The 18,043-nt window shown below is 68.0% G+C and overlaps 2 protein-coding genes across 3 annotated transcripts; both read left to right on the forward strand.

Annotated features, from left to right (window-relative positions):
• Positions 1-189: 189 nt before the first annotated feature.
• On the forward strand, positions 190-6,527 carry CHLRE_02g083700v5 (uncharacterized protein). Its single transcript, XM_043059289.1, has 4 exons — positions 190-538; positions 660-830; positions 983-4,774; positions 4,955-6,527. Exons 1-4 carry the CDS (start codon positions 329-331, stop codon positions 5,930-5,932), a joined length of 5,151 nt encoding a protein of 1,716 aa, XP_042926923.1. The 5' UTR covers positions 190-328; the 3' UTR covers positions 5,933-6,527.
• Positions 6,528-7,239: 712 nt separating this feature from the next.
• On the forward strand, positions 7,240-17,544 carry CHLRE_02g083750v5 (uncharacterized protein). 2 transcript variants are annotated; one of them, XM_001701661.2, is made up of 7 exons: positions 7,240-7,759; positions 7,933-7,971; positions 8,190-11,856; positions 12,032-12,654; positions 12,927-13,034; positions 13,409-13,552; positions 13,913-17,544. In XM_001701661.2, the coding sequence occupies exons 1-7, from the start codon at positions 7,727-7,729 to the stop codon at positions 14,972-14,974; spliced, it is 5,676 nt and encodes a 1,891-aa protein (XP_001701713.2). In that variant the 5' UTR covers positions 7,240-7,726; the 3' UTR covers positions 14,975-17,544. The 2 variants fall into 2 exon arrangements, with proteins under 2 accessions (XP_001701713.2, XP_042926924.1); XM_043059290.1 differs by lacking the exon at positions 7,933-7,971 and having other exon boundaries at positions 7,240-7,465; positions 7,523-7,565.
• The last annotated feature ends 499 nt before the right edge of the window (positions 17,545-18,043 follow it).

An 18,043-nucleotide genomic window follows, 5' to 3' on the forward strand; every position in this document is an offset into this window, starting at 1 on the left:
CCCGCCTCATGATCATCGAAGAGGCCAGCGTTGCGTGCACCAGAGTCCCCGGAACACGGTGTGCGTGCCGTCTCGTCGCCCGTCACAGCCGGCAGCCCCCCTTGTACCATGCAATGACGCAGCAGTCTCCTTTCCAACATACCACACATAAGCAATACGGACATTGGGGCAATACTGTTTTGACTCTTTGGTCTTAACCTGCCGTGACTTCGCTTTGCAAGTGCCATTACAAGAGTGCGAGACTTGACATACTATGTGCGCATTTTGCAGCCGGCGGGATGCGTTACAGTAGCTTGGATGTGCCGCTTTGGCCTTTGCAATGCACGAAATGCACTCGAAATTTGCGGTCGCCAGGAACCTGCAGGCAGCGTGCGCGGTCGCAAGGTCCTTCTTGGGTCCAGGCAAGGCCCTAAAATGCATTATCGACGAGTCTTCCGAGTCGCGCAACATCCTGGCCGGCACCATCCAGGCCTACCTGCTGGCCGCGGACGGCGACCCCACAGCCAGCACGCTCCTGCTTGAGGCGCTCGAGTCCCAGGTAAGCAGTATACCACGCTCCAGTGTCACCCCATGTTAGGCCGCTTCTGGGGCCTTCACCTGCCCCACCTGCCCGCACGCTGCACGCCAATGCCCCAACCGCAACACCTCTCCGGCCACAGACCGGAGGCCCCGGCGCGACCGCCGCCTCCGCGCCCGGCAGCGGGGCCACGTGGCTGGCGGCCGTGTGCGGGCTGCTGCTGGGGGGCCTGCTGGAGGCGGTGGAGGGGCAGGGCGTGCCGTACGAGGCGGCCCGGCAGGGGCTGCTGGCGGCAACGGCCGAGTGCTGTCAGGTGCGGCGGCCGCTGGGGACGCGGGGGAACGGGATTGACGAGGAACAAAGCTGCTGGAGAAACGGGATTGCTAGGGCAAGTATGCGGGCAGGCGGATTGGGTGACAGCAAATCGCCCCCTCCCGTATGCGCGTACCGATCATTTGCACGTAGGTTATTCGCAGCTGCGCCGTGGAGATCCCATTGCTGGTGGGGGAGCTCTGGGCAGAGGGAGGAGCAGGGCTCGGGGCAGAGGGAGGCGCAGGAGAAGCGGGAGCAGGAGGCGGGCAGGACCAGGGGGTGGGGGCAGCAACCCATGAAGCAGGCGGCGGCAGCGGCAGTGCGCAGGTGCGGCAAGGCGCGGGCGGTGTTGGAGCGCCCTACCTGGCGGCTGTGGCCGCGCGCATTCACCCGCCGGCCTCATGGGCACAGCGGCGCAGTAGCCTGGCGCGGGAGCTGCAGCAGCACCTGCCGCCGCCACTGCAGCAGCAGCAGCAGCTGCTGCTGCAGCAGCAGCTGCTGCGGGAGCAGCTGCAGGAGCAGGCTCAACGTGCTGCTGTGCCCGCATGGGGCGTGCAAGCCCGTACCGCAGCCGGCGGCACGGCCTGGCATGGTGGCGGCGGGCTGCCACCGCAGCTGCTGGGCACACCCAGCCCCAGCACGGACCCAGCACCCACACCAGCCGGCGCTGGTCGACCTGCGCTCGCTCCTCCGGGCGCTCCGCCGGGCACCTGCCCCAGCCCCAGTGGCAGGCAGCTGCCGCGCCGGCCGACGCAATGCCCTGCGCACCTGCAGGGGGCGCCGCAGGACACACAGCCGCCGGCGACACAGCAGCCGTCACGGGCATGGCTACAACCTAGCGGGGCCCGCCCCCAGGCGGCGCCGGCTGTAGCAGCCACCCTTCGCAGCCGTGCCGGGCGGGCGCCGGTGCCGCAAGGCGGCCCAGTGTCGCACCCACACCAGGAGGCTGTGTGCGGGCAAGTGAAGGAGGAGGAGGAGCAACTGGATGATGGGCAAGAGGATGACGAGTTTGGCTGGTTTGACAGCTTTATGGGCGCGGCTGCGAATGAGGCAGCTGGCTGTGCGGGGGGCGCTGCAGCGGAGCAGCAGGCACCAATGGATGCGGGGGAGGTCCCGCTGCAGCACCAGGGGCACGGGCAGGGGCAGGGGCAGCAGGCCGTGTTTGGGTCATTGCTCGCAGAGTCAGGCAGCAGCAGTAGCAGTGACAGCAGCAGTAGCAGTGAGGGCGGCACGGATGGCGGTCGCGGCAGCACACGGTGCCGCTGTGACCCAGACCCCGCGCTGGCGGCGCTGCTGCAGCTCGCGCGGGCGGGCCGCGGCGACACGCCCACTGCCGCCGCCGCCACCACTACCGCCCCTCCGGACACAGCGCTTGCGCACCAAAATGGGCGGCGCGGCACAGTAGCCCACCAGAACGCAGCCGCCGCCACCGCATACGCCGCTACCACATTCGACGACGACGACGGCATTGACACCGAGAACGGGGACGTTGTGAACGAGGGTGAGGACGGTGATGAGGAGGCGCGGCTGCAGGCGCTGGAGGAGGAGGTATCCTGGTTCTTTGGCGCCCGGGAGCTGGACGCGGCGCGGGCGGCACGAGCAGAGCGGCGGTCGCTGGCGGCGCTGCGGCGCGGAGGCCTCGGGCCCCTGGGCTCCGCCGCAGGCGCGGCCGCGGCGGCGGCAGGGCGGGGGACCGGGCTAGGTGCCAGGCCGCCGGGGGGCGGGCGTGACGTGCGGGGCAGGGCGGGCAACGACCAGGACGTCCCGGCGTTTGTTGCCGCCGGCTTTGGCGGCCCGGTGCTGGCGGATGGCGGCGCAGTGACGACGGCGGCGGCGGCGGTAGTGGCGGCGGCGGCGGCGGCCGCGCACCGGCCACAGCGGCAGCTGCTGCTGCCGCGGTCCGGCCCTGAGCGGCAGTCGCTGCGCCAGTCGCGGCCAGACCCCGACTTTGGTGATGATGGTCCGGATGACGAGTTCGACGTCTGGCCTGCACAGCCCCCCGCTAGGTCGCATCAGGCCGGGCGGCAGCCTGCGGCCGCTCAGAGCTCGCCTGCCATGTCGGCAGCACCAGCCGGACCGGCTGAGAGAGGCCCCGCGCCTCCTGCTTCCGACGGAACCACAGCGGCCGCCGCCGGCTCCGCATGGCTGGCTCCGTCTCCGTCGCCGGCCTTATGTGGCCGCGCTGCAGTTCCACATGCGCTACATGGCATCATGGAGGAAGCGCGGCTTCAGGTGGATACGGAGGCGGCGGCGGAGGTAGAGGTAGATGGGGAGATGGCGGCACAGGCGGAGGCGCTGGCGGCGCAGCTGGTCTGCACCGCAGCCGCCGGCCTGGCACACGGGCGACCGCGCGAGATGCAGCTGGCCGCCGCTGCCGTGCTGGTGCTGCTGCAGCCGCTCCTGCGCCACCGCTGCCACCACCACTACCACCACCAGCAGCAACAGCAACAGCTGCAGGGAAAGCGCCAGCCGCCCTCGCTCGCGCAGGTGGCTGGCTGGGTACAGGCCGCCGCCGCCGACCTGAGCTTTGAGCGCTGCGTGTTGCCGCTGGAGCTGGCGGGCAGGTGGGGCGCGGCCACAGGCGCCGCGCTGAACGCCACAGCCCCGAGGGCGGCGGGGCTTGAGGCGGGCGATTGGGATGACGGGATGGGGTACGGCAGCGGTGCCGACGGGGTGGCGGTGCGTGGCGTGTGTGTGCCGCTGGCTTCACTTAGTGAGGCCCAGGCAGCGCTGGCAGTCAGCTTCCTGGACGGCCTGGCGCGTGCAGCAACAGCAGCACCAGCTGTAGCAGCAGCAGCAGCAGCAGCCTCGGCGGCGGCGCAGGGAAGCAGCGGCGGTGCTGGCGGCGGCGGTGGCGGAAGTGGTGGCAGCTGTGGCTGTGGCAGTAGTGGCAGTGGCGGGGCCGGCGGTGCGCTGCTGACGGCGGTGTTCTTCCTGGGCTCGCTGCAGCCCGAGCCGCCGCCCGCCGCCGCCACAGGGCCGCACACCACCACCACCACCACCACCATACTGCCCACCACCACCACCACCATACTGCCCGCCACCACCACCACCGTACTGCCCACCACCACCACCACCATACTGCCCACCACCACAGCCGCCACCGGCGCCGCATCAACATCCGCAACAGCAGCTGCAACAACACCCGCTGCTTCAAGCCGCCAGCCGGCCCTCTGGCCGGAACATGAGACCGGCGACTGCAGTAGCACTGGTGGCAGCAGTAGCAGCTTCTGCCGCTTCCGGGACGCGGAGCAGGACCCTGACCCCGAGGTGGCCTTCGCGGCCCGGCTGCTGCTGCGGCTGCAGCCCCTAGGCGTGCAGCTGCTGCTGGCTTCCGGCCACGTGCCCGACCGTGTGTCTTCGGCCGTGCAGCAGCTCAGCGGCGGGCGAGTGCTGGTGCTGGGCGGCGCGGGCGTGCGCGCCGTGCGCGCCGCGGCCGCCTGCGCTGCCGCGGCCGCCCGCGCTACGGCCGCCGCTACTGCTGCCGTAACACCCCTCCCTGCGGGCTCAGCAACAGCAGCAGTAGCACCAGCAGCAGTAGCACCAGCAGCACCAGCAGTGAGCAGGCTGAGTGGGGTGCCTGCCTCCAGTCTGCAGCTGCTGGCGCGAGGGCGCAATGCGGTGCCGGGGGTGCGGGCGGCGCTGCTGGAGGGCGGCCTGGGGCTGGGGGACTACAGGGCGGCGGCGGGGCGGGGCCCGGCGGCGGCGGCTGCGCGTGGCGGCGGCGGCAGCGTGGGGCATATGGCGCCGGGCCTGCTGCTACAGCTTGTGATGGAGGGAGTGGGGCCGGCTGCCGCCGCACCGCTCCGAGGAAGTGCGCGTGGACCCGGGGCGGCAGCGGTTGTGGCTGCGCCGCCGCCGCCGCCGCCCGGTCCCGGCTGGGTGACTGTGCTGCTGGCGCACCCACTGCCCATGCAGCTGGAGGCCTCGGCGGCGGCATTCAGGGTGGGTCGCAGTTTCATTTGTGCTCTTTACTCACCGCATTTGTGTGTGCGTTGGGCCCGGGAAGAGTTGATTTGCTGTTCCTGCCGGCCGTAGCGTGATGCCGCCCGGTTCATGCCGAAGTTCAACGCGACCTGCTGCTGAGCCGGATGTTCCTTTGCCGGACACCCTTCGCCCGCGCAGGTGTGCTTCTGCAGGCTGGTGGCGGCGCTGCGCTGCGGCCGGGTGCTGCCCGGCGGCGGCGCCTGGGAGGTGGCGGCGGCAGAGCAGCTGGAGCTGAGGGCGCGGGCCCTGGAGCGCGACATTGCGGCAGCGCAGGAGCGGCAGGAGCGACAGCAGGAGCGGCCGGCGCGGCGGCAGGAATGGCAGCAGCGCCGGCAGGAGCGGCAGCAGCGTCGGTGGCAAGGTATGGGCACTGCGCAGGCGCGGGAGCTGCAGTTGGGGACAAGGGCCGGGGGCAAGGTAGGAGAGGCTCCGGCGCACCCAGAGCAGCAGTACGGCGTGCAGGAGAAGGAGGAGCAGGAGGGGGAGGCAGAGGTGGAGGAGGAGGACAAGGAGGAGGAAGAGGAGGAGGCGGTGGGGCTGTACCGGCCGCTGTGCTACCGGCTCCTGGCGGCCGTGCTCCGCGACGCTGTGGGATGCCTGCTGCAGAACAGTGGCAGCGGAGGCGGCGGTGCAGGAGGAGGCGGCGGAGGTGGCGGCACAGGCCCCGGCGCCGCCACAGCGCTGGTGACGGCCTGCGGTCGGGCGGTGAGCTGCGGCGACCTGGGCGCATTGCGGCGGCTGGCGGTGGCGGCTGAGCCGGAGGCAACGCCTGGCGGCGGCGGTTGCGAAGCGGGGAGAGATGCCAGGGGAGGCTGGGGCTTGGGGCTGGAAGGAGGGGACGGCGGCGGCGAGTGGCGCCAGCTGCCGGCTTCGCTGCTCAAGTTGATGACGCTGTGGGCAGGTGGCTCAGGCGGCGTGGGGAACGCGGACGGCGGGAGTGGCGGGAGTGGCGGGATTGAGGGGCCCCGAGGTGGCAGCGGCGGCAGTGCCGGGTGTTGCGCGGCGCTGCCGCCAGCGGTGTGGGATGAGTTGGCGTCTCGGGAGGTGGGACTGAAAAGTGCGTGCCGGCTGGCGCTGCTGGCGAGCTGCGTAGATGCTGTAATAGTGAACCGGTAAGGTGGGAATCTTTATCATAGTTATTGGGTTTTTGGGTTGAGCCCCCCGAGCGAAGCGATCCGGGGGGGGCGAAGCCCCCCAGGATTGCCCCTGTCGCCGTAGCTCTGACGCTCTGTCGTAGACTGTGGAGGGGCTCAGCCCCTTTTCCCGTGACCGGGGAACACTTGTCATAAGGCGCTGTGGCTGCTGGGGCGGCCTCGGGCCGCAGGGCAGGGAGAGTAAGCGGGCCAGGTAGCTCGAGGCCGCTGGGAGGGGGATGAGGCATCGGCAACGGATCCGGGACCAACCAAGGCACCGAACACGCGTGGGAAGTGGAGTGATGGACCTAGCGCTTTAACGAAGTGCTTGCGAGTGAATGCGAATGCAAGACGCCGTCGCGAGCTCCAGGCTAGCAATAAACATCACGAAAGAAGTTAGTGTCAGCGGCAATGCGGTTACTTCTTACCTTCGAGACGAGCGCTTACAGGGATGGCAGCACGTTGGTTGCGCGGGGAGCTGGGGAGTAGTCGCGGCGTGGGTACGTGCGGACGTGCCACCGCGACACGGTGATGCATGGTTTCACCCAGGAGCATGTGGCATGTAAAAAAATGACGAGAACGGGGCAGAGGGCACGGGCAGAGGGGCAGCTGAGGGGCTGCTGAGGAGCTGAGGGGTTGAGGGGCTGCGGAGCCGAAAGGAAGAGGGAAGACGAGCAGGGCTCGGGCGACAAGATTTGCGAGCGAAATCCTGGTGGCGCGGAATGCGCGACTGTGATGGAAGGTGAGTTTGGCAAGCGTTGTGTGCGAGCAGCGGCGCATTCATAAAATCGCTTGAGGACGGCTGGCCGCTCGGCTCGCCAGCTGGGACAAAATCGCCGTACTGCTTTCTTCGAGAGAACGAGAGAACGATATCAAGCTCGCGGCGGGGAAACAGCGCGGTTCCAAATAGGTGCGGCCGTCTTCAGGACGCTGCGTTTTATGAAGCAGCGATAACCCCACGGACGGCCAAGATTGTCGCGGGCGGACGTCAGCGAGCGAAAGGTCTTGACCGCCTACCGTTGACCGTGGGCGGGGCAGTCCTGCATCGGGCGCGAGAGCTGGGGCCACTGCGGGGGAATGGGGTATTAGCACAAGGCCAACACAAGCAGCATGCGGGGGCAGGGAGAGGGGAAGATAGGCGGCGGAAGGAGGAGCACAGAGCTCGGAGAGTGCGAGGGTAAGGGGGGGGGGTGTCCTGGCACGCCGGGTTCCCGCGATTCTCGCGACACCCACCCCAGCAGCTCCAGCCTCCGCCACCCCAGCGCTATATGGCTTTGTGAATTTCATAATGGATGCACCTAGTCGCCACCCAAACAGCCTTGGGCGGGAACGTAGTCAAATCGCGATATTCTGGTACGAGCCAAAAAATTTTGCACGAGCGGCCAAATTTCCGCCCAGGTGGCCTTCACTCCGAGTTGTTTGGCGGAGGACACTCGTTGCTTGTAAGCTTATACACACATACCTAGCTACAAATGCGACTGCAGCAACCGAACCTGGACCCCAACACGCTTGGGAAGTGGATACCTCGCGCTTAGTAGCTAGCAGACACCGCAAAGAGTCGCTGGAACCTCAGGAGCTTTGATTTGGATTATTCAAGTTGGAGCGCCGGCCTTTGGGTGAGTGCGCGCGTCTCCGGACAACAATCCAGCATTTGGTCGGGGTCGGGGACCTGGGCGCGCGACTTCCGCGGGTGTCGCTTACAGCTACCGAATCAGTTTTGAACGCGATATTATGGAGCTGGGGACGGGATTGCCTCGATGACTGCTCACGAGGCCGAATGCCGCCGCGGTGCCAGGACTTCTCGGCACAGGCACTGTCGAATACTAAGCGGTAGCTGGCCTGGAACTATATGCGATACAGCAGCCGGCGACGGGAGTTCGGGACTTAAGTGCCCCGGTCGCAGACCGACCCCACCGCGCACGCGACGAGCAAAATGCCGCACCCTCACTCTCACTTACCACTCGACAGGCGAAGTAGGCTTAGCTATCAGGATTGGCGGACCCGGGTGTAAAGGGGCCGCAGGTGTGCCCCGTGTGCGTGCGGGCTGGGTCGTGCGTGTGCGCGCGTGTCGCCGGGTTGTCACCGCGCAGCGTTTGGGCGCCTGCGCGGACGGCTGCTGTGTCGCGGTGACTGACGGATACAACATACAATTTCTGGAGCACGCCTCTAAGACACGTTTGCCTTGCGTGAGATTTAATCCCTTGGGTCCTTCGCCACCTGGAACGTCCCTCTCATCTCAGGCCCCTGCGTCAGGACAAGAACGGAGAACGCACAGCAGCCCTCAGGGCCCGGCGGCCGCCGCAAAGGCCGCCGCCGTGGCGCCAGTCGGGAGTGAGGCTGCCGCCGGTAGTTGCGGCGGTGGCAAGGGCTCTGGTGCGCCGGCGGCAGGGGCTGAGACAGGCCCCTCCTGCCCAGGCGGTGACCAGGGGTCAGAGGGCACAGCAGCAAGAGCGGCAGCTGCTGACGGCGACCCGCTAGCTGCACCCAAAGCAGCTCAGCAGCAGCAACAGCAGCCGAGAAGCCCGGCTATTACAGCAGGCGTTCCCGGCGCGGGCACCAGCACTGCCAGCCTGCCTGCCAGTCGCGCCGCGAGAGTGCACGGAGTTGCGGCGGGTGTGGCTCGGCCCGCGGCTGTGGTGCCCACGGGGAGTGGGATCACTGGTACAGCCGCGGACGTACGACGGCCACATCCCTATCACAACCACCCCAACCACCACGGGAGGGACATGACCAACGGTGACAACGGCAACAGCGCACACGGAACGAACGATGGAAGCGGAAGCGGAAGCGGGAATGGAGACAGCATCAACAACAACAGCGGCGGCGGCGTTGCCAACGCAGCAGCTGGCGGCCCCGCCGCTCCTGCTCCCGCCTCTGGCGCAGCCGGCGGCACAAACGTGCCGCACAGCCACCACCACCACCACAGCCACCATTACCATAGCCACCATCACAGTACAGAGCTGGCACACGAGGGCAGCACTAGCACCGGGGCGCCGGCGCCGCCCGGCCTGGCGCCGCTGACACGTGGCAACGACCGAGCGTCATCCGCCTTTACTGCTTACGTCCGGCGTGTGCCTTACGCCGCCACTGGTGCAGATGCCGTGTCCGCACACGGCGCTGAGCCCGCTGCCAACACACCCAACGCCTCTGGTGGCAACGGCAACGAGAATGGCAGCGGCAGCGCTCATGGCAGTGCGCACGGCAGCGGCCACGCCAGCGGCCATGGCAGCGGCAGCAACGGCAATGGCGCGGGCGCCGGCACCGGCAGCAGCGGCAACGGCAACAGCAGCAGCGGCGGCCAGCCGACCACCACCACCACCACGACCACCAACGGGCGCCACCACAGCAACGGTGGCGGCGGCAACTCCAACGGTAACGGCAGCCATGGCCAAGGCCCCACCGCGGCCTCCGCCCTCGTGGGCTCAGCATCGTCCCGTCGGATGGGCACACCGCACCAAAGATGCGACGGAGGGCCCCGAGAGCACAACAGCCTCGACCGAAACGACAGTGGCAGCAACGGCAACGGCAACGGCAACGGCAGTAGCTCGGAGCGCGGCCCTGCCTGCGGCAGTAGCAAGCACGCTGGCAGCCACGGCCACGCCGCCCCGCCCCCGCCGCCGACGGCAATCGGCCACGCCGGCGCGGGTCCGCATCTTGCGTCCCAGCACCAGCAGCATCGCACGTCACACGCACAGCTGCCGGGTGGCGGCCGGCTGGCTGGCTCCACGTGTAGTGGCGGCGGCGGGGGCGTTGGCGCTGGCTGTGGCGTCAGCAACCGTTTAGGAGAGTTTGTTGCAGCAGCAGCAGCCGCGGCCGTCGGTAACGCGGGCAGCGGTGGCAATTCTGGTTCCGGCTCCGGCTCTGGCTCCGGCTCCGGCTCCGGCTCCGGTTCTGGCTCGGGCTCCGCCTCTCCCTGCACCCTGCTCAAGACGGAACAAGAAGAGGGCGCGGCAGCTGGACCCGACATCGGCCTCGATGGCGGCGCCGACGCCGACGCCGCACGTGCTGAAGGCGCCGCCGACGGCACAGACATCGACATGGACGACGCTGACGGCGACGGCGACGGCGACGGCGACGGCGACGGCGACGGCGACGGCGACGGCGACGGCGACGGCGACGCTGACGCTGACGGCGACGGTGACGGTGACGGCGACGGCGAGGCCGACGCTGAGGCCGACATGGATGACGGCATGATTCCATACGACGCCAAGCCGCTAGAGTTGGCTATGCTGGCGGCTGGCACCACCGCCAGTGGCGGCGCGGATCGCGGCGGCGGCGGCGGTGGCGGCGGCTTTGGTGGCGGCGCAGCTGGCGCACCGCCGGCGAGCCTGAGCAACCAACAGGCGGCGGCCGCAATGCTGGAGCTGGCGACGGGGGGCGGCGGCAGCAGCAGCGCAGGTGTCGGTACCGGTGTTGGTGTCGGCAGCAGCAGCGGTCGGCTGGGGAGCGCTGGGGGCCTCAGCGGCCTCCTGCTCGCAGTCGGCGGCGGCGGCAGCGGCGGCACCGGTGGCATGATGCCGGTTCAGCTGCTGCAGATGCTGACCTCGACCCCGGGCGGTCTGGCGCTGCTGACGCCGTCACAGCTGTCGGAGCTAGTAGTGCTGGTTGCCTCCGGCGGCAGTGGCAGCGGCGGAAGCGGCGGCGGTCCTGGCCCACAGCAGGGCCCGGCCGCGACCGCCGTCCTCGCGTCTCCTGAGCTGCAGCTGCAGCAGCTACTGCAGCAGCAGCAACAGCAGCATCAGCAACAACAGCTACAGCTGCTGCTACAGCTGCAGCAGGTAATGAACGGCGGCGGGCCGTTGGGCCCGGGCGGGCTGGGTCCGGGCGCGGCCGCTGCGCTGGTGGGACCCGGCAGCCTTCCCGGTCTTGCCGGCTTGGGCGGGCTGCTAGGCAATCCGCTGGCGAGCCTAGGCGGCCTGGGAGGCCTCACTGCGCTAAGTGGGCTAGGTAGCCTAGCTAGCGGGCTTGCCGGAGGCGGGCTGGGCGGCTTCGCCGGCGGCGCCCTTGGCGGCGGCGGCGTGCTGGGTCAGGCGCTGGGGCTGCTCGGGCCGCATCCGCTGACGGCGGCTGCAGCCGGCGGCGGCGCTGGCGGCGGCGCAGGCGGCAGCAGCTCCGGTGGTGTCTTGGCGAGCCTGCTTGGCGGTGCCGGGCCTACTGCTGGCGGCGGCGGCCTTGGCGGCGCCAGCAGCGGCAGCGCTACAGCCGCGCTCGCGGCGGCGGTTGCTGCGCAGCAGCAACAGCAACAGCAACAGCAACAGCAACAACAGCAGCAACAGCTGCTGATGCTACAACAGAGCTCGCAGAAACCTAGCAGCAGTACCGGCGCCCCTTTCCCGTATGCGCAGCAACAGGCGGCACACACGCAGACGCCCAGCGGCGGCGAGCGCAACAGCCCCGCCATCCTCTCCGCACCCGAGCCCCCAGCCTCCGCGCAGCCGGCACCGCTGCTGCCCATGCCTCAGCCAAGCGGCGGCGCTGGCGCCGCCGCTGCTGCTGCGGCCGGCGCCCCAACCGCCGCCGGCGGTGGCGGCGGCGGCGGCCGCCGGTCGTCTGGCTCCGCCGACGGCTCTGTGCCTGTACGCCTAGCGCCGACGCCAGGCGACTTGTTGCATGGTAGCGGTCTTGCCCATCAGTCACCCACTGTGGCCGTGGAAACGGTTATCAAGGCTGAGCCGGAAGCTGATGCCGAGGCCGAGGAGGAGGCTGCCGCCGCCGCCAATGCCGCAGCGGCCGCGGCCGCAGCGGCAGCCTTCAACGTCTTTGCTGACATTGCCGATGCACAGCTAGACGAGGCAATGGGCGTCGAGGACGGCGAGGAGACGGAGGATGGCGGCGCCGGTCCGCGTCAGGATGATGAGGGCGACGAGGAGACTGGCACTGATACGGATGGGCGGCAGGACCGCAGAGGTGAGCCCGCGGAAGAGATAGGTTATCGTGGCTTATGCGGCGTGGGGCTGCGGCGACTTCTGCTTTTGCTGCCGTAGCCGCCATGCCGCCATCGCCCGTGTTGCTAGTCCTGACATCATGCTGTCTGCGTATACGCAAATCTGATCATTGTTTCGTAATTGTGCTCTAACCACAGGCGGTTCGGGCAGTCCCCTTGACATGGTGGCAGCTGCCGCCGCCGCCGCCGCCGAGGCTGAAGCCGAGGCCGAGGCCGCCGCCGAGGCTCGCGTCGCCAGCCGCATGACCATCATCACCGGTGACGGCGGCGACACCGACAAGATCTGCCAGGTCAGCCTACTTGACGCGCCGCCACTGGTACGACTCAGCGCCCAACACAACGGTGCCACCGCCGAGGCAGCGGCGGCGGCGGCCGCCGCCGCCACCAGCTCCGCTGGCGGCGCTGGCGGCGCCGCCGGCGTCTTCATGGCGCGGCGGCTGGGCGGCGCCGCCGCCGCCATGGCAGTGACGGCGGCTGTGGCAGCCGAGGTGACGGCTGCTGCCGGCAGCGGCAGCGCCGGCGGCGGCGCCACCGCCAGTGGCGGCGGCGGCAGCGTCATCGGCGTGAAGCGGAAGGCTTCGGCGCTGGGACTTGCCCGCACCGCCAGCGGCCTGCTATCTGGTGGTGCTGGCGGCGGCGGCGGCGGCGGCGCGGTGTCGAGCCCGGCCGCTGCCGGCACCGCCGGTGCTAGCAGTGGCGAGGAGCCCACTGGCGGCGGCGGCTCAGTGGCCGGCGGTGACGGCGCCGACCTGTCCTGCAAGGTAGGACTGTCGGAAGGCGAGACCTGCCACGGCCTGTGTGTGTGTGTGTGTGTCTGTGTGTGTGTGTGTGTGTGTGTGTGTGTGTGTGTGTGCGTGTTTGTGTGTGTGTGTGTGTGGTGGGCCTGTCCCTCCACAGCTGCGCACACTCACGCCCTCTTTTCGGCAGCCCCCGCACGGCCGGCACCCCGCTTGCACGCTGCCCTGCTCCCCACGCCCTGCTCCTGACGCCCTGCTCCTCCGCTTCTCGCCACCTCCTCTTCCTCCCTCTCAAGGCCCCCAAGAAGCCCCGCATCAACTGGAGCCAGGAGCTGCACGCGCGCTTCCTCAACGCCATGTTCCAACTGGGCATCAAGAACGCCGTGCCCAAGACCATACTGCAGGTGAGGCTGGGTAGTTTCATCCAATGCCATAGAAATCAAGGCCCAGCACCAGCCCACAGCGCGCGGAGGAGGAGCGTGGGGGGCGGCGGCAGTGGCATATAGGTGCGGCGGCGGCCTTGCGATAGGGCGTGCTAGGGGAGGTGCTGGGGTGCCATTCAGCGGCTGCGTGGGGGCTGTGCCGGTGAACGGCGTGTGTGGCAGCACGGCACGGCCCCTGTCCACCGTCCACGCCCCATGCGCCCTTGCATGCCGGCCCGGCTGCAGCAAGCACCACCAACCAAGGCCGCGACCCGCCCTCGCTACTCGCCCCTGACCTCCTCTTTCTGCCACCCTCTCCCCCTCTCTGCCCCGCCCTCCCGCCCTGCTGCACACAGCTGATGAACGTGGAGGGCCTCACTCGCGAGAATGTGGCCAGCCACCTTCAGAAGTACCGCATCCTGCTCAAGCGCCACGCCAACCTGCCCGCCAACGCGCCGCTGAACCCGGACAACCTGCGCAAGCTCGAGGTGGTGCAGCAGGTGAGGAGGAGGGAGGAGGGAGGAGGAGGAGGGGGAGGAGGAGGAGGAGGAGGAGGGGGAGGGAGGAGGAGGGGGAGGAGGAGGAGGCGGACGAGGAGGAGGAGGCAGGAGGAGGACGGGGTCGGGGGGAGGAGAAATGCAGCAGGTGTCGGGGCGTGGCCGTCGGGCGTGACCAGACGGCCAGGTCCCGGCTGGGTCAACTGCGGATGGGGCTGCATGCCAGAGGCTAGCAGAAGCGGCGGTGACTCCCAGCGGGCTGGGGGCAGCAGACGGTGGGCTCCGGGGCACGGCGAGCGACAATGCATATGCCTGACAACTCTGCGCCGCTTGTGCACGCCCCTGCTGCCCCTCCCACCACAGGCGGTGCAGCAGAGCATGCAGCAGAGCCTCCTCCCGCCAGGCGCCACGAACGCCGGCGGCGCCGCCGGCGGCCTCATCAGCGTCGCGGTTGGCGGCGGCCTCGGCGGGACACTGTCGTACCAAGATCTCATCAACCAACTATCGGCTATGTCCGGACACCACAGCGCCGTTTCGGCGCCGCCGCCAGCGTCCGCCGCCGCCATCTCCGGGCCTCCAGCCGTGGCGGCGCCGCGGGCTGTCGCAGTGGGCCCGCCGGGCCCGTCCGCGCCGTCGCCAGCTGTTGCGGCGGCTCTGCAGGCCGCCGCTGGTGCGTCTGCGGGGCCGGCTGCGGCGGTGGGTGCGGTGCCGCAGGCGGCGGCGCTGCAGGGGCTGCACCGTGTGGCGGCCGCAGCTGCAGCCAGCGCAGGCGCGTCAGCCTCCAGCGCGGCTAGCCTCCTCGGCATCACCAGTGGCGGCGGCGGCGGAGCCCCCAGCGCCACAGGCACCAGCGGCGGCAGTCCGGCGGTGTCACTGCCGTTAGCAACGCTGCCACTGCCTGCTTTGGCTGGCGGCCTCAACGGCCTTGGCGGTTTGACGATTGGCGGCGGTGCCGGCGGCGGCGCCGGCGGCCTCAGCGCCGTCATTGGCGGGCTTGCCGGTGGGCTGGCGGGACCGTTGGCCGGTCTCACCGGCCCCAACGGTCTCAACGGCCCGTTGGCGGCCGCCGCCGCCGGCCTTGGTGGCCTCGGCGGTCTGCCGGCGGGCCTGTCTGGTGCGCTGGCGGCGGCGGCGGTATCCGGCTTGCCGGGCGGCCTGGGCCAGGCTGGCGGCGCGCTGGGCGGTCTTGGCGGTCTGAACTTGAATGTTGGGGCTCTGGGCGGATTGAACCTGGGTTCTGCACTCGGCATGGTGGGACCGGGCGTGCTCGCGTCGGCTCTGGTGGCCGCGGGGGCTGCTGGCGGCGGCGGCGGCTCCGCCGGCATGACCGGGGCGACTGGCAGTGGCGGAGGTGCCCGCGAGGCACCAGGCGGCGGAGGGGCCGCCACACCGCCGCCAGCAGCCGGAGGCACACCTGGTGCTTGAGGCGTGTAGTGCACCAGAGCAGCAGCATTCGCGTGCTGCGTCATGCGCCTCCCATGCCTCAGCAATCGTCGCCCAAATTATGTCAGCTAGCGTCGTGCCGCCGTGTTCTGTGGTCAATGGACTCCATCAGGGGAGCGGTTCCAGGGGTGATGATTATCACGCCACCACTTACTTGATGAGTCTTTTTAGCAGGGCTTCATTCTGTGTGAGCTTGACCTTTTCCCTTTTATGCTTTCTTGGGCCCATCTTTCACGGCTGCCGCCCATGCCAACCGGCAAAGGCATTGGCGGTGCGGTGTGAGGTTGACTGATGGCTTCCCAGCAGCAATCGAAAATGGCTGCGCGGGCTAATGGTGAAGCAAAAGGCGGAGACTTGTGCGCGAGTGTGCGTGATTGTCAGGGTGGTGTCCTACCTACACTGCATCGCGGCGTTCCTGCAAGCACGAAAACGCTGCTTGTACAGGCAAAGGAGACGCAGGCCAGTCCTGTGAGACGGTAACATACGCTATGGCATGTGTGCGTGTGCTGTGTGTGCGCGAAAATTGAGTGTGAGTGTGTCTGCACGAAGTGCTGTGACTCATGGCGCTATAAAAGGGCTCGGATGTGCGAGTTAGCGCCTTGAAGCGTGAGTCGCTGCTGCGCGGGCGCAGTTGGCGCGTCTGGTACCGATGGACTGCCGCCGGTGCGTGGCGGCCACATGGGCTTGAGCTTCCAGTGTTTGAGTACAAGGTACAGCGCAAGTTATTTCGAGGGGCAAGATGAGCACTGTTATCCCCGCGCCCGATTTTCCACGTTGTAGGGGCGGGTGTTTGGAACCCACGTGAGCAGATGCATGTAGCTGCGCACATTGTCGTTGACAGGCAGACCGGAGCGCCTTTGTAGGGTATATACGGCATCGCGAGGGCATGGCAGCACGCGGCGCAGGGCGCCAGGCGCAGTGCTGGCATTGCGGACTGCGCTTGTGAACGCTCGTTTGTGCCGTGGGCTTGCCAATTCGAGGACAGGCGCCGACGCCTCTCGTGTCGGGACCTTTCCGACGCGCGGCGCGCCGCGCATATGAAGGGTTTCATGCAAGCAAGGACGCGAGATTTGGCTAAGGGCTTAGCGAGTGGGTTGCACCCAGCTGCGCGTGGGGATTGAGAGGCAAGAGACGGTGTGGCATCTGGCTGTGCGGCGTTGGAGGCCGTCGATCATGGCGGCCACAGTGTGCGCGTGCGCGTGAAGGGTTCGCTGTGCAGTTACGGGGCGATATGAAGTACTGCAGGAGTGGAGCGAGAAACCGCACGGATTGGAGAGAGTGAGAGAGTGAGGCCCCCGGAAGCAAGGACTCGGAGCAAGAACAATAATGAGATCGGGGGCCAGCGGCCGACACGAAAGGTGGGCTTGGTGCGGACTGTGCGCGTGGCGGCAATGCACATGGCAAGATTGCACGTGAGCTGCCTGAAGTGTGCGCACAGAAGCCGCTCGATGTAAGCCCGAGGGCCGTGAGAGTTTGGATTTGAGTGCGGGAGTGCTACACTACAAGCCGGTCATTTGGTTGCAGACTAAACATTGGTGTCATGCTTGCATGTGATGATGGGGCGGCACGGCAACGGCAGGACGCAGCGCGTCACCCGTGCCCGGTGGCGTGTGCAGAATGAGGTCGGGGCGCGAGAGGCCTGTCAATTGCAGGCTCTGCGGCGCGCCCCCTGCGCCTGTTCGCGGTCTGCGTACTACACCCGACGAGCTTGTGCATGGTAGCGGCAAATATGGTAACGGTCCCCAGGCCTGTGCGAGCCAGTGGGGGCCGCTGAATGCCATGCAAGAGTGTGCAAATATCCATAGCTTGATGAAGGCATAAGCAGTGCATGCGTTGCAGTTGCAAGTGCTGAGAGCAGGTCAGGCGCAAGCGCATGTGTTGATGGTTACTTGAGCCCACGGCGTGTCAGGGCTGGCCACTGGACCTGTGGTTGTGTGAGCGTGTGCACGTGGGTGCTAGCGGGACAACAAAAGCCGTGCCGTGCAGTGCTGAAAAGGCCATAGAAACCCAATGCCGGCGATTATCATGGACTTCGTGCGGGGTGAGCATTGGGTACAGTGAGTGTCCTAGGATAGTTGGGAGAGCGTGCGGTAGTAGACGCGTAGGGACTGCTGGGGATGGATGCAGGCCAGACATCGTGCTGATCTGTGATAGATCGGAAGTGGCCTGCGTCCCGCGCTTCCCGCACCCTGCAGTGGATAGAAACATGCGTGTGTGTGTGTGTGTGTGTGTGTGTGTGTGTGTGTGTGTGTGTGTGTGTGTGTGTGTGTGTGTGCGTGTGTTGGTGGCTATGGAGCAGCCGGTGCGGGTACCCGTGTGACGTGGGGCGTGCGGAGACTGACAGGTGACCTTCACCTGGGGCTGCAGGGGCGGTCCTGGGTCCCCGTGTAGCGGCAGGCATGCCTAATGTCTGTCTCCATGACACTATTGATTGGGATGCTCAAGGCTGGGGGAATCGAGAGCCTCCAGTACTAATTGGGACAGGTCACTTGCATTGGTCATTCTTCCTACGTGGCCGTGCCTGAGACGGCAGCTTGTAACAGTACATTTGAAGGTGTCCGCCCAGGAAATGCCAAGGGAATGCGGCCTGACAGGTGGGGTACACTGACAGGTGGGGTACAGGCCTCAAGTGGGGGTGCTGCCCTTGGGCAGCCTTGCAGGCCTTGCAGGTCTCACCACTGCACAAGTAGACTGAAGCTTCCTCGCTGCCTCGCATACTACGGTTCGTCGTAAACTTTACACTACCGTACACCAGGAACGGCCACCTGCTGCTGTTTCCACCGATATCACCACTTGCGTTTTCAGGCACTCCCAAACCCTGCCCTCACGTGCCATGCCCTGCGTGCGAGGGGCGGGGGCACTCGGGGGCCAGGCGGTCGGCGGCACTGGTAGGTGGGCACTTGCGGACGAGGACGCCCACCGCGCCTGGGGGGAATTACAAAATAGAAATCTAGCGATGGTGAACTGTGAAGCGCTAATGCCCAGGGGTGAGACGTGTCCTGGGGCTGCCGCTCTCCTCGCCTCGAGTTTGGATCCAAGCGCGATGGGCAA

Source organism: Chlamydomonas reinhardtii, chromosome 2 (assembly GCF_000002595.2).
Source record: "Chlamydomonas reinhardtii strain CC-503 cw92 mt+ chromosome 2, whole genome shotgun sequence".
NCBI classification, from domain to species: Eukaryota; Viridiplantae; Chlorophyta; class Chlorophyceae; order Chlamydomonadales; family Chlamydomonadaceae; genus Chlamydomonas; species Chlamydomonas reinhardtii.